Source organism: Laetiporus sulphureus (genome assembly GCF_001632365.1).
Source record: "Laetiporus sulphureus 93-53 unplaced genomic scaffold LAESUscaffold_25, whole genome shotgun sequence".
Lineage (NCBI taxonomy): Eukaryota > Fungi > Basidiomycota > Agaricomycetes > Polyporales > Laetiporaceae > Laetiporus > Laetiporus sulphureus.
In genome coordinates, this window is record NW_024468534.1 from 19,188 (window position 1) to 31,947 (window position 12,760).

At 47.2% G+C, this 12,760-nt stretch overlaps 2 protein-coding genes across 2 annotated transcripts; one reads left to right on the forward strand and one right to left on the reverse strand.

The window, feature by feature from the left end:
• Window positions 1–4,703: 4,703 nt before the first annotated feature.
• Window positions 4,704–6,520, reverse strand: LAESUDRAFT_760051 (uncharacterized protein; the record flags this gene model as incomplete). Its single annotated transcript, XM_040912683.1, has 3 exons — window positions 4,704–5,788; window positions 5,848–6,145; window positions 6,203–6,520. The coding sequence occupies 3 exons, from the start codon at window positions 6,518–6,520 to the stop codon at window positions 4,704–4,706; spliced, it is 1,701 nt and encodes a 566-aa protein (XP_040763239.1).
• Window positions 6,521–10,631: 4,111 nt separating this feature from the next.
• LAESUDRAFT_633056 (uncharacterized protein) lies at window positions 10,632–10,910 on the forward strand (the record flags this gene model as incomplete). The annotated part of the gene is made up of 2 exons (XM_040903420.1): window positions 10,632–10,794; window positions 10,858–10,910. Coding segments are annotated over 2 exons (216 nt in total), but the record flags the coding sequence as incomplete, so codon positions are not given.
• Between the last annotated feature and the right edge of the window lie 1,850 nt (window positions 10,911–12,760).

The window sequence follows — 12,760 nt, forward strand, 5'->3', positions numbered from 1 at the left end:
AGGCGATCTCATTCGCACTGGAAAGGTGGCAGTCTATATAGATGACATCATCATCTTTACGGATAACCAGGAGGAACACGACCGTCTGACCAAAGAAGTTCTACAACGACTCCAAGACAATGACCTGTTCGTGAAACCAGAAAAGTGTCACTTTGCGACCACTTTCGTCAAGTTTCTCGGACTCATAATCACAAAAGGGTCAATACAGATGGACTCAGAAAAGGTCGATGGCGTGCTCAAATGGCCGGTGCCCACCAAGGTAAAGCAAGTACAAGCATTCCTTGGTCTGGCAAATTTCTATCGACGATTCATCAAGGATTTCGGATCGATGACCTGACCCTTGACTCTATTAACACGTAAGGACGCACCATGGAAATGGGAAGAACCTCAACAAAAGGCATTTGAGGCCCTCAAGACTGCATTCACTTCCGCCCCAATTCTAGCACTCCCCAACGCAGTCCGTCCCTTTAGATTGGAAACGGATGCCTCGGACTTCGCCACAGGTGCGGTCCTTGAACAGTTGGGAGACGATGAACTTTGGCATCCTGTCGCATACTACTCCAAATCGCTCAATGAACATGAGCGCAATTACGAGATCTACGACAAGGAGATGCTAGCCATCATTCGGGCTTTAGAAGAGTACCGGCAGTACTTCGAAGGACACCCACACCCAGTTGAGATATGGTCGGATCACCTTAATCTTACCTATTTCCGCCAAGCTCAAACACTGACCAGACGACAAGCTCGATGGTCACTTTACCTTACACGTTTTCACTTCATTCTCTGTCACCGCCCCGGAAAGACGATGATGCGTGCCGATCCTCTGTCCAGGAGGCCAGATCATGAGAAGGGGGTGAGCAATGATAATTCAGGGCAAACTTTACTTCGACCCGAATATTTTGCCATCCACACGATCGCAGCCACTCATTCCTCTGAAGTTGACGATGCAAAACTTCTAGAAAGAGTGAAATCGGCACTAAAAGACGACGAAATGACTAAAGGTTACCAGCACCTACTAAAAACTGGCAAGCGAGAGTTCGGAAAAGACCTTCAAGAGTGGAACTTCGAACATGGATTGCTGCTCAGAAGAGGAAAGGTCTACGTTCCAAAGGATTCTACGCTGCGGAATGAGCTGATCAAGCTACATCATGACATTTCCACCGCCGGACACGCCGGACGATGGAAAACGCAAGAATTGATCAGCAGGAATTATTGGTGGCCAGGGCTTACCATTGATGTCAAAAAATATGTCCAAGGCTGTGTGGCTTGTCAAAGAAACAAGACGAGTAAGCAAAAGCCGTATGGGCTACTACAACCTAATCCAGTACCACAAGGGCCTTGGGAAATGGTTACCTGTGACCTGATTACACAGTTACCGCCAAGCCCAGACCATAGGGGAGAAAAGAAGACTGCCATTTTGGTAGTTGTCGACCGATTCACCAAACATGCTCACTACTATGCCGTAGACGACACGGTGACAGCATCTCAAGTAGCGTCGATTTTCTACAATGAAGTGTTCAAACTCCATGGAATTCCTAGGCAGATCATATCTGATCGAGGCACTCAGTTCTCGGCCAAACTATTCCAGGAGTTTTGTCAGAAACTTCACATTAAATCGACAATGTCTACAGCTTACCACCCTGAAACGGACGGACAAACTGAACGGGTCAATCAGATTCTGGAGCAATACCTGCGCATGTACTGCAACTACCGACAAACCGATTGGGCCACGTTATTGCCCACGGCGGAATTCGCATACAACAACCAAGCTTCAGAATCAACAGGCTTATCACCGTTCTTCATAGAGCATGGTCGACACCCCCGCATGGCACCCGATGTATTGGACGGAATACAACATCCATCCCTGGAACACTTATTCCATAACCGCGACCAAGCACAGGAACAAGCACGTGCCGCTCTGTCACTAGCAGCAGAACGTATGAAATGGTATTTCAATCTTAAAAAGCAAGACGTCCCTTTCAAAGTAGGAGACGAAGTGCTTATTCGAGGGAAAGATCTCCATGTAAAAGTCAAAAGCCAAAAGCTTGCGACTCAGAACTATGGACCATTCAAGATCCTCGAAAAGATCGGGACCGTATCGTTCAAACTGCAATTACCAGCGGACATGAAGATACACCCTGTGTTCCATGCTTCAAAGCTAATCATGTTCCATCAAGACTCAATTCCCGGACGCATCCCTCCCCCCAACCCTCCAGTCATCATCGACGGAGAGGAGGAATGGGACGTAGAGGACATCCTGGATTCAAGAGTCAGGTACAATAAGACCCAGTATCTCGTTAAGTGGTTGGACTATGACCACAGCGATAATACTTGGGAACCCTTGGAAAACCTCACGAATGTCAAAGACAAAGTAGAGGAATTCCATACGACACACCCAGACGCTCCAAGAGCTAAGCCGCGAACGCGCAAAGCACACAAAATCGCCCTGTCTGACCACCCTGATGAGTTCATGTTTTTCTTCCGCCTTCACCCAAATGCCCGAGCCCCCTACAAGGGATCTCATGAAGCTGTAGGATGGGATGTCAAATCAGTACAAGATTTAAACATCCCCCCACATTCCAGAATGCTCGTCGGCACCGGATTGGCGGTTGATCCCCCAAAATGGACATACATTCGAGTAGCCCCCCGAAGTGGGTTGGCCCTTAAAGGAATTGATGTCGCAGCTGGGGTAGTAGACCCGGACTACACAGGGGAGATCAAGGTCCTGCTGGTAAACACAACCAGCGAACCATTCGAGGTTAAGACAGGCGATCGTATTGCCCAGTTCATATGCGAACGCTACGCCCCAGGAATCATTTCGGAGGCAGACAGTCCGCTCGCAAAAAGAACCATATGAGGCGCCAGAGACTTTGGCTCATCGGGACGATGAACCTTGAGAAGGGGGTGATGTCACGGTTTTACCTGACAAGTCATTAAAAGGAACAAATGCTATTAAGAAGCATATCATTTTTCATCATTTCTCGTCGCACAAGAAGTCACGTGACCTAATGAGATAAGATAACGAGGCATCCAGTCACATGACCTCGGATCCCTCTCGGCATTGTCACGTGACACCGAACTCCTCGGCATAGCGTCATATGTCGCAATCGCCATGACGTCATATTGCGTGCTCAAGAGGAGCTCCGTCTCCGCGGGTTATTATTAGGCAGCCAATCAGGATAATTGGGACACATCGTACGATTGTAGCACCGTCCAGTAGAATAGCGTGTGACTCGCTTATGTAGTACTGTACAGTAGCTAGACAATCATGTATATAAGGACCAGCGAGACGAGGAGGAGACCTCAGTCTTATTCTCCTTCGTCCACCACTACCATCACAGCGGGGTCTTACCAGACACTCGCAGTGTGCTATACATCCTATTTGCATCCTCACCTTGTGATAGCGCCCTCCGCCTCGCCAGTAAGTCATACTCTGCGACTAGCACTCGGGCCTCGTCAGTGGGCACGTCGTATCGCCACAGCTCGTCGCTGTAGGCTCTTAGCCAGGAGACCCTCAAGGGGTTTCTATTTTGGTTGTCTATCTTTGTCATCGGCGTGCCGTGACAGGTGCACATTGTTGTACCCCCATCTCAGGTCTAGTGTAGTGAATATGCTAGCCCTTGAGAGTCTGTTAATGAGATCATTGATTCGGGGGAGTGGGAATTTGTTCTTCTTGGTGACGCTGTTTAATGCCCTGTAGTCTTGGACTAGTCTAAAAGAGCCATCCTTTTTCTTGACGAAAAATACCGGAGCGGTGTACGGGGATTTGGATGGTTGAATGTAGCCTTTAGCTAGTTCCCCATCAATCCATTCATCGAGCAAATTCTTCTCTCATAAAGACATAGGGTATACTTTTGTCGGTCTCAGGGTTGCCGCATCTGGGGCAAGATCTATTGCATGATCATAGGGCTTACGCGTCGGCATTCTTTCTGAGCTCTTCTTTGAGAACACATCTCCAAATTGATGAAATTCTGGAGAGATGAATTTGGACCAATATTCTTTGTCCTGTGTCTCTTCTGCCGGCTGTTCTACCAAATGCTCCTTCACCTTCTTGCTTATGCCTAGGATGTCGTGCACCATGTTATGAAGATCCTGGTCTTGCAAGTCTATCCAGTTGATGAAACTGTCTTCCTGATCCCACCTGTCATCCTTGTGTACGTCAGGAAGAATCGCTTCATCCTCAAGTCGAGGTTGCGATAGAAGGTTGACTTCTTCTTCGCTTACTCTGACTCGTTGCTTTATTGTGTGTCTGCATCTTGAGAACGTGACCTCTCTATGTTCCCAGTCAACTCGGGAGTTATGTTCTTGTAGAAATTTCATGCCAAGGATCATTGACATGCGTCCGAGGTTTGTGATGAGCAAACTCTCAGTTGATCGGTGCCCCCCGATTAAGATGCTTGTGACTACACGATGAGTAATTGCACCACCCTTGTTGGGACTGGTGTCTGCATTGAGGATTCTTATTTTGCGGTTTAGCAGTGTCATCTTAAACCCGTGTTTTTGAGCGAATCTCTGACCAATGTAGCAGGAGAACGCTCCAGAATCCAATAGTGCCGTTGTCTGGACTTCCCGTGATACGAATTTTATCGGCAATTCGATCGAATGTTTAGAAAAACCCGCGGATGCAATATATAGATGGTCGCTAGGTACATTCATTCTCACAGTACTAATACAATTGTCCTGAAGTGTAGTGCCAGACTCGTCTACACTTCGTACAGAAAATCCTCTGAGAATTCATCCATCTTGGTGATTCTCGTGTTTGTGTCCTTGACTGTTGATGCCGATGCCGTTGATGCCACGTCTGAGCCCTTTGCCTTGCCCTTGCTGGACGGTGGAGTAGTTGAAGTGGTACTCATCTCACGTAGTGCAGCAATTGCTTGCTTCAATGCCACAATTTGAGCTGATGATCCCACACTACTTTCTTCTTCCACCTGTCGCACGTTTGTCACCTTGCCCTTTCCTTTCCCTGGTTTTGGGGCAAATCGTGTTTGAAACTGCTTGCCCTTGTATTCTGGCTTGGGAGAGGGGCACCACTTTCCTCGTTCGTAGGCATGCTTTCCGCAAAACAAACATAGTTTGTTTGCCAGCCACCTGTCCTGTTCCGGAGAAAGTTCATGTGCGATTCGTGTGCTTGTGTCCATTTCATTAGGGTCCTTGAGGGCGGCCGCCTTTGTTGCCGTGGTCTGTCCAGTAGACTTGTTGCCTGAAATTTGCTGGAGATGTTTAATTTCGATTTCCAGGCAGAACTCGAGATAGTCCATCCAAGTGGTTGGAATCTTCGAGGGATCTAGAGTCTCTGTTACCGACATGACCGTTTGGATATGGGTCGACCATTGTTCCCTGATCTTGACAATTAGATCTTCGTCAGAGTACCCTGATTCGGGGGCATAAGCCCTGAAATTCTCTGTGAAGGCAATCATTGTTTTGTGGCAGATTGCGCAGTGTGCATCTAGCAAAGATTGTGCTGTGCGCTTGGGGTCAAGCATCTTGTACGCCATCTCCAGTTTCCTGGTGTATTCAGCCCAGATGCCAACGTCTTGTCCAGAGGTGAGCTTGATTGCATACTCTTTCATGTATAGAGCTGCTCCTCCTTTCAGATGCACGTTGGCCTGCTGAATCTTGTCCTTGTTGTCTGTGAAGTGATTGTAATTGAGCCAAATGAGCAGGTTCATAAACCAGGTCTCGAAGTTTTTCGACGACTTTCTCTCTGAGTATTTGGGAGGATCTGGGAGCTTGATTTGGTGGGGCGATTGACTGCATTGGTATTGATCGGCCGGTTGTTGGATACCTTGAGAAGGTGCATTGATGATGGCATTGTTGAGTCGAGACTCTAAGCCAACGATATACTGTATGTAGTGGTCTTTTCCTGAGCCTCATTCAGGGCGACCATGTTGCCATAAAGGGCGTCCATCTGACCCTTTACTTCATCCTTGTAGTCTTCGAAGTCCTTGTGGATTGCTTGGGCTTCAGCTGTCAGACTATTGTTCGACTTGATGAGCCTTTTGTTATCGGCGGAGAGGGTGCCGATCTGGGCTCTTGTGACTTTTAGCTGGTCTCGTGTTTCCACTGCCATTATTTCAACGTGGATCCGAGCCAGTATCTCTTCTTCTAACGAGGACACCGTGCACTCATGACACTCATCCATCTTTTGTCATAGAGCCTCATAGGAGCTCACAACATCTCTCATGATGAATGCTCGCACCACGTTCATTATCCATTCTTTGACATCATTTGGAATGGTGTTGGGTGCGGCAGCATTAGCAGCTTCCTTGATTGTGTTGTAAGAGATTCCCTGCCATTCCCAGGTTGCTGGTGTAGCGAATTCTGGCAGGGTGGTGGGCGACGGGTTTCTGACTACTCCCGAAGCCTTGAGTGTGCTGCTAGTATGGGGTTCCTTTGCAGGGGCAGCTGGTCCTGATTCAGATGATGTAGAAGTGGCCTGACTCCTCCAGGGGTCAGTAGGCTCACTCACAGTGTGTCCTCCTGGGAACGCAACACCACCAAGGTTATATTGAGACATTGGGATCGATGTCGAGGATAATGGAAATGAAGTGACGGACAACGTGTGAATCGATTCTTGGTCTCAGCCTCGTGACGATGTTTTTTTTTTAGAAGGGGATCGTGAGGTCTTCCTCGATGAGTCCCTCTTCTGTTAGTTCCTCTTGTAAGGATTCTGCTCAGTAGTGCCAATATTCTCACTCTTCCTCGAAGTCAGGAATGAGACGGAATGGTGCCAAGTAGGTTGTGTAAGCGTGTACTTGTACCGTGTAGTGGTAGAGTACTTGTTGCCAATTGGTGACGAGAGGTTGATAGATGAAATACGCAGTGCAGATGACTGTGAGTTGTCCTTGCGTCAGGCGATAAAAGTCCACAATGTAGTTTTCATATATAAAGCCGAAAGTGTATCTCGACATGAAACTCTTGATGCGGTAGTACAAAAATATTACTGGTCCTAGTAAGGCCAGTAGCACGACTCCTTCTCGAACCTCACAATGTCTTGTTCTACACGCTCCTGCTCCTTGTTGATTCCTCTGAACAAAATCTTCCCTAGTCCCACGCAAAGCTTGATAGTAATGTGTCTATCGACGAATGTGAAGTCATCACCTCATCCAATCCTCTCGTTCAATGCTCCTAAGTGTTGCAGGATATGATCGTGACACTGGATCTGTGCTTCCGTGAACTTGGCAGCAATGTGAGGCTGCTGCAAGACTTTGTACTGCTGAATAGTAGTGTATACGGTCAGTGCGATGTTTTCTGGAAGCGTGCCTTTGAGATTCTCGTGGATCCTGCAAGGGTGGTAGCTCTTGGAGAGTGCGAAGGTGAGTATGGCAGTGGCGTCATCGTTAAACCACCAGTGAGGTTTTTAAATGGGGATGGATGGGTCAGATGCATCTCTTGGAATTGCTTCAGCTCACAAGCTGACCTTAGTGTGCAGCTTCTGTTGATCTGAGCAATAGTCATTGGGCTTGGCTCAGAGTAGGTTGCTCACTGTCAGACGATGCGTGTGTCTGAGATCGGGGTGGTAAGGATGGTAACATCCATTGGGCAGAACGATACCGTTGTGCACTTGAGGTGCTTTACCGGTTGGTGCAGCGCTGTTCCTTTTGAAGGAAGAAAGTGGCTTAGGTGGTAGAGGCAAAGTGAAATGGTATGAGGGAAGTGGTGTGGGAAAAGCTCTGCCCTGGGCGGATGTGTCTCTGGGCGAAAATGTGCAGCTACCAGTGTTAGACACTTGATAGGGGCGTAAAAGGTCAGTCTTATTCTAATGTCACGGCACGCCGATGACAAATATAGACAACCAAACTAAGAGTCCCCTTGAGGGCCTCTGGTAAAAGCCTACAGCAACGAGCTGTGGTGAGTCGACATGCTCACTGACGAGGCCCAAGTCGCTAGTTGCAGAGTAAAACTTACTGGTGAGGTGAGGGGCACTATCACAACTGTGAGGATGCAAATAGAATGTATAGCACACTGAGAGTGTCTGGTAAGGCCCCTCTATGATGGTAGTGGAGGATGAAGGAGAATAAGACTGAGGTCTCCTCCTCGTCTCGCTGGTCCTTATATACAGGATTGTCTAGCTACTGTACAGTACTACATAAGCGAGTCACATGCTATTCTACTGGTCAGTGCTACAATTGTACGACATGTCCCAATTATCCTGATTGGCTGCCTAATAATACCCCACAGAGACGGAGCTCCTCTTGAGCATGCAATATGGCATCATGACGATTGCGACATATGATGCCATGCTGAGGAGCTCAGTGTCACGTGACAATGCTGAGAGAGATCTGAGGTCATGTGACTAGATGCCTTTATCTTATCTCTCATTACGTCATGTGACTCTTGTGCGACGTGAAATGATTAAAATAATATGCTTCTAATAGCATTTGTTCCTATAATGACTTGTCAGATAAAAACCGTGACAGCTCCCATCCCAGTTCGACCACTACTGAACTTTGTAAAGACAAACATCGTTGCTCGCCCCATTTGCCCACTCCCATCTCGAGTCAGGCTGACGATTCACATCGAGATGCTCACAAAACAAGTGGACGCTACTCACTTTCAGCTCCAGCCCATCCTAGGAGCCTTCGCATATCATCTCAAAGATGAGCATCAGGGGCCAATTTACAGCCTCGCTATAGAACTCGACAAGGTCTGTGCCGACCTACACACTGGAACGTGCACATACACATTCATTGAGAAGCAGGTGATAAACACGGTCTGTCTAGAAATAGGAGGAATCAGTTTCAAGCAGATAGGAAAGGAGGAAAGGCTGCAGGAAATCACCAAAGCTCTGGTGTTCATCTCGAAGAAGAGATATTTGCACTTTTTGTACTAGTTACCTTTTTACCTTACAATGAAGGGAGCTGATCATGCATACGTGTCCACATTCAGACAAAGAATGGAGGACATACTTCACCCCAACATCAAAGCAGCACAAGGAGGGAGTACCCCATGTGCATCACAACGCAATTCATCTGAGCCTGGGCTAAGACCCCAGGACTCTGCATCACAAGTCGGAGAACGTAAATCCCCGACACCATCACTTTTACCCGCATATGTCCCTCCCACTTGGGAGTTCGATGGACAGCGATTTGAGCATCTAGAAGATGCACTCAGGCAATTCGCTCCTGGAGAAGTCCCAGACCACATCTGTGAATGAGTCATCGTCGCTATGAAGCTCATGATCCACATGGAAGTCACTAAGGTTTACAATGTGCTCAGGAACAAACTGTACAAGCACAAGAGAGCCTTCGATGTGATCATCCAGTCAAACTGTAGCGAGCACCTATTAAAGGAGGCGGTCCTCCAAACAGAAATCGGTAAGCTCAAAGATAGGATCCTCGTGCAAGATGCGCATATGACAGTTTTAAATGACGAGATCATAGGAACACAAGGAGCTATGCTGGACATGGGCAAGAAGATGATAGAACTAGGCAGTGACAACACAAAGTTGCACCATGAGTTAGCTTCACTGAAAGCAAGCGACATCCCAGCAGTGCAAGGTCAAACATCTGGCATGGTCCAAAGATACAAACCCTGCATCAAAATCGCTGAACCTCCACACTACTCAGGCAAAGGAAGTCTGGAGGACTGGGCCCAACAACTCAGCATATGGATGTGGTGGAATGAGATCAATGACGATGAGCATAAGATCACCACGGCATTGCTGCACTTGGAAGTTGGCGCATTCACCTATATATCAGAATATGCAACAAAGGCAGCAGCATGGCAATCACTCAGAACTTGGGAAGACTTCATCAACATTCTCAAAGTAAACTACAGGACCTCGACCTGGACAAGGATGTGCAGCAGCATTTGAAGGATATCTGTGGCAAGACATATCCCACAATGGTATCCTTCACAGAAAAGTTCCGTCAATGGGCCACCAAGACCAACTTGGGGCACACAGCGCTTATCAGTTATATTGCTGAACACCGCGACAAGGACGTGCACCAAGCAATGGTGACACGAGACAGCCTAGGAATTGCTGACCCAACCACATGGCTGGAGTATCTCGACCTCTGTCTACAACTCAAGTCAAAGTTCAGAGCTGACAAAGCAGGACAACGCGGAATGACCACGACATCATCATCTGCACCAGAGCCCTGAAGGACTCCAACGCAATGGTTGTGGATCGAGTATCCACGCTCACCAAGGAACAGGAAGGATGGCTAGAAAGGAAGCTGTGCGTATGATGCGGGAAACACCCCTTCGTATTTAAACAGCACTGCCCGGACCCCAAGTACAAAGGCAAATTTGAAATGCCAAGGTGGGGTCAAGCAACAAGGGCAGTAACCACATCAGTGGCATCCAGCAGTTCTGACTACAGCAAGGTGAGAGAGGAAGCAGTTCGTGCTTTCATTGCTAGCTACGACATGAAGAGAAAGGACAAGGAGGCAAAACCGGAACCAGCTGTAGAAGCAGCTAGGATCACGGAGGTAGAAGATGACAAGAATTTTTTTTTGGCAGGTTCCCTGAGGTCTGGCCAGAGTTCTCATAGACATTGTAACAGTACCTACTCACTCTCGCATGTACCAGTATCAAGTTTTCTCTATATTGCATCAACTGGTTTGTCAAAACATGTGATTGATTTACCTGTTCACCTCAAACAGGGAGTTAGGGAAGTCCAGACTGAGGCGCTCCTTGACTCAGGAGCATATTCTTGTTACATCAACCCACAGCTGGTTGATCAGTTGAATCTTGCTACGATCTCACTTGAGAAGGAGATCAGGGTTTATAATGCAGATGCATCTCATAACAAGGGTGGAACCACTAAGAAAAGGGTTCTTCTAAGTATAACTATCGGAAACCACACAAGCAGACAAAGTCTTCTGGTTACCGATATAGGTCACAAAGACATTATACTAGGCATGACTTTCCTCAAGGAGCACAACCCCGAAGTAGATTAGGGAAAACTCATGGTCAATTTCACCCGATGCCCACAGAGATGTGCACCCTCACAGGTAGCAGTCCAAGAGGAGGACCTGGAAGACACAAATATCCCCCACATTGAAGACCTGATGGAGTTCATCGATTCTCAGGAGTTAGATGACAACTGGAACGACATGGACAGCTTCATTAGATGGGTGTCACTATCAGAAGACCCTGATGCACAAGCCGTAGCATCACTCATTATGGGTCTAGACACCAAGAGGAATCAGGATAGAGCATTGCAAAATGGAGAACAGGACAAAGACTACTGGTCAGCCTATGTCCTCAAACACTTCCACGAGTATGGCGATGTGTTCTCCAAGAAGCAGTCAGAATGAATGCCCACAAGAAAGCCCTACGATCATCCAATCGAACTTGTTCCAGAGGCATCGTTACCACACCCGGCAAAGCTATATCCTATGAACCTACAGGAAAGAAATTCGCTCGACACGTGGATAGACCAAGAGTTGGCCAAAGGATACATTAAGAGATCAAGGAGTCCAACAGCAGCACCTGTCTTCTTCATCAAAAAGAAAGACAGATCACTGAGGCTAGTACAAGACTACAGGAACCTCAACGTAGTAACAAAGAAGAACAAGTTCCCAATCCCATGCATTTTGGACCTCATTGACAGACTCTTACAGGCTAGCATATTTACAAAGCTTGATCTGAGATGGGGTTTCAACAACATAAGGATTAGGGAAGGGGATGAGGAAAAAGCTGCCTTCATCATGCATCACGGCCTCTTCGAACCCACAGTAATGTACTTCGGTTTCTGCAATGCTCCCAGCACCTTCCAAACAATGATAAATATGGTCCTTGAGGACTTAATTCATACTGGAAAGGTAGTAGTCTACTTGGACGACATCCTCATTTTCGTGGACGATCTCAAAGAACACCAATGACTAGTAAAAGCAGTTCTGCAGCATCTCCGGGACAATGACTTATATGCCAAACCAGAGAAATGCTTCTTTGAACAGTCCTCAATTGAGTATCTTGGCATGATCATTAGCAAGAACTCAGTACAGATGGACTCTGCTAAAGTCGAAGATGTACTTGGCTGGCCTGCACCTACAAAGGTCAAACAAGTACAGGCCTTTTTAGGATTCGCGAATTTCTACAGGTGATTTATAAAGGACTTTGCGAAACTCGCATGACCTTTAATGCTTCTCACCTGTAAGGACGTGCCCTGGCAATGGAAGGAAGAGCAAGACCAAGCCTTCAGTGCACTCAAAATGGCATTTACCTCAGCCCCGATCTTACAACTCCCAAACGACACTGCACCATACCATCTGAAAACTGATTCCTCAGACTATGCAACTGGTGCAGTGCTCGAACAACTAGGAGAAGACAAGCTATGGCATCCAGTCGCATACTACTCTAAATCACTCAACAAACATGAGCGAAACTATGAGATTTATGACAAGAAGATGCTTGCAATTATTCGGACACTAGAAGAACACCGGCACTATTTTGAAGGACACCCGGAACCCATTGAGATTTGGTCAGACCATCTCAACCTTACATACTTCTGCCAGGCACAGAAGTTATTCCAGCGCCAAGCACACTGGGCATTATCCCTCACACATTTTAATTTTGTACTTAGTCACTGACCTGGAAAGACAATGCTACATGCCGATCCTCTGTCCAGGAGGCCAGACCATGAGAGGGGGGTAGACAGCTATTTGTTAGTATAATATGAAATAGAAACCTGAAACATGAAGGTCTTGTTCGCATGACCTGAGTGAGTAAATCGTGAAAACGAAAAACTGCTAACCCTAGAATATGTCCACAAGACCTATGAACCATAAATAGTAAGTGTCACGTG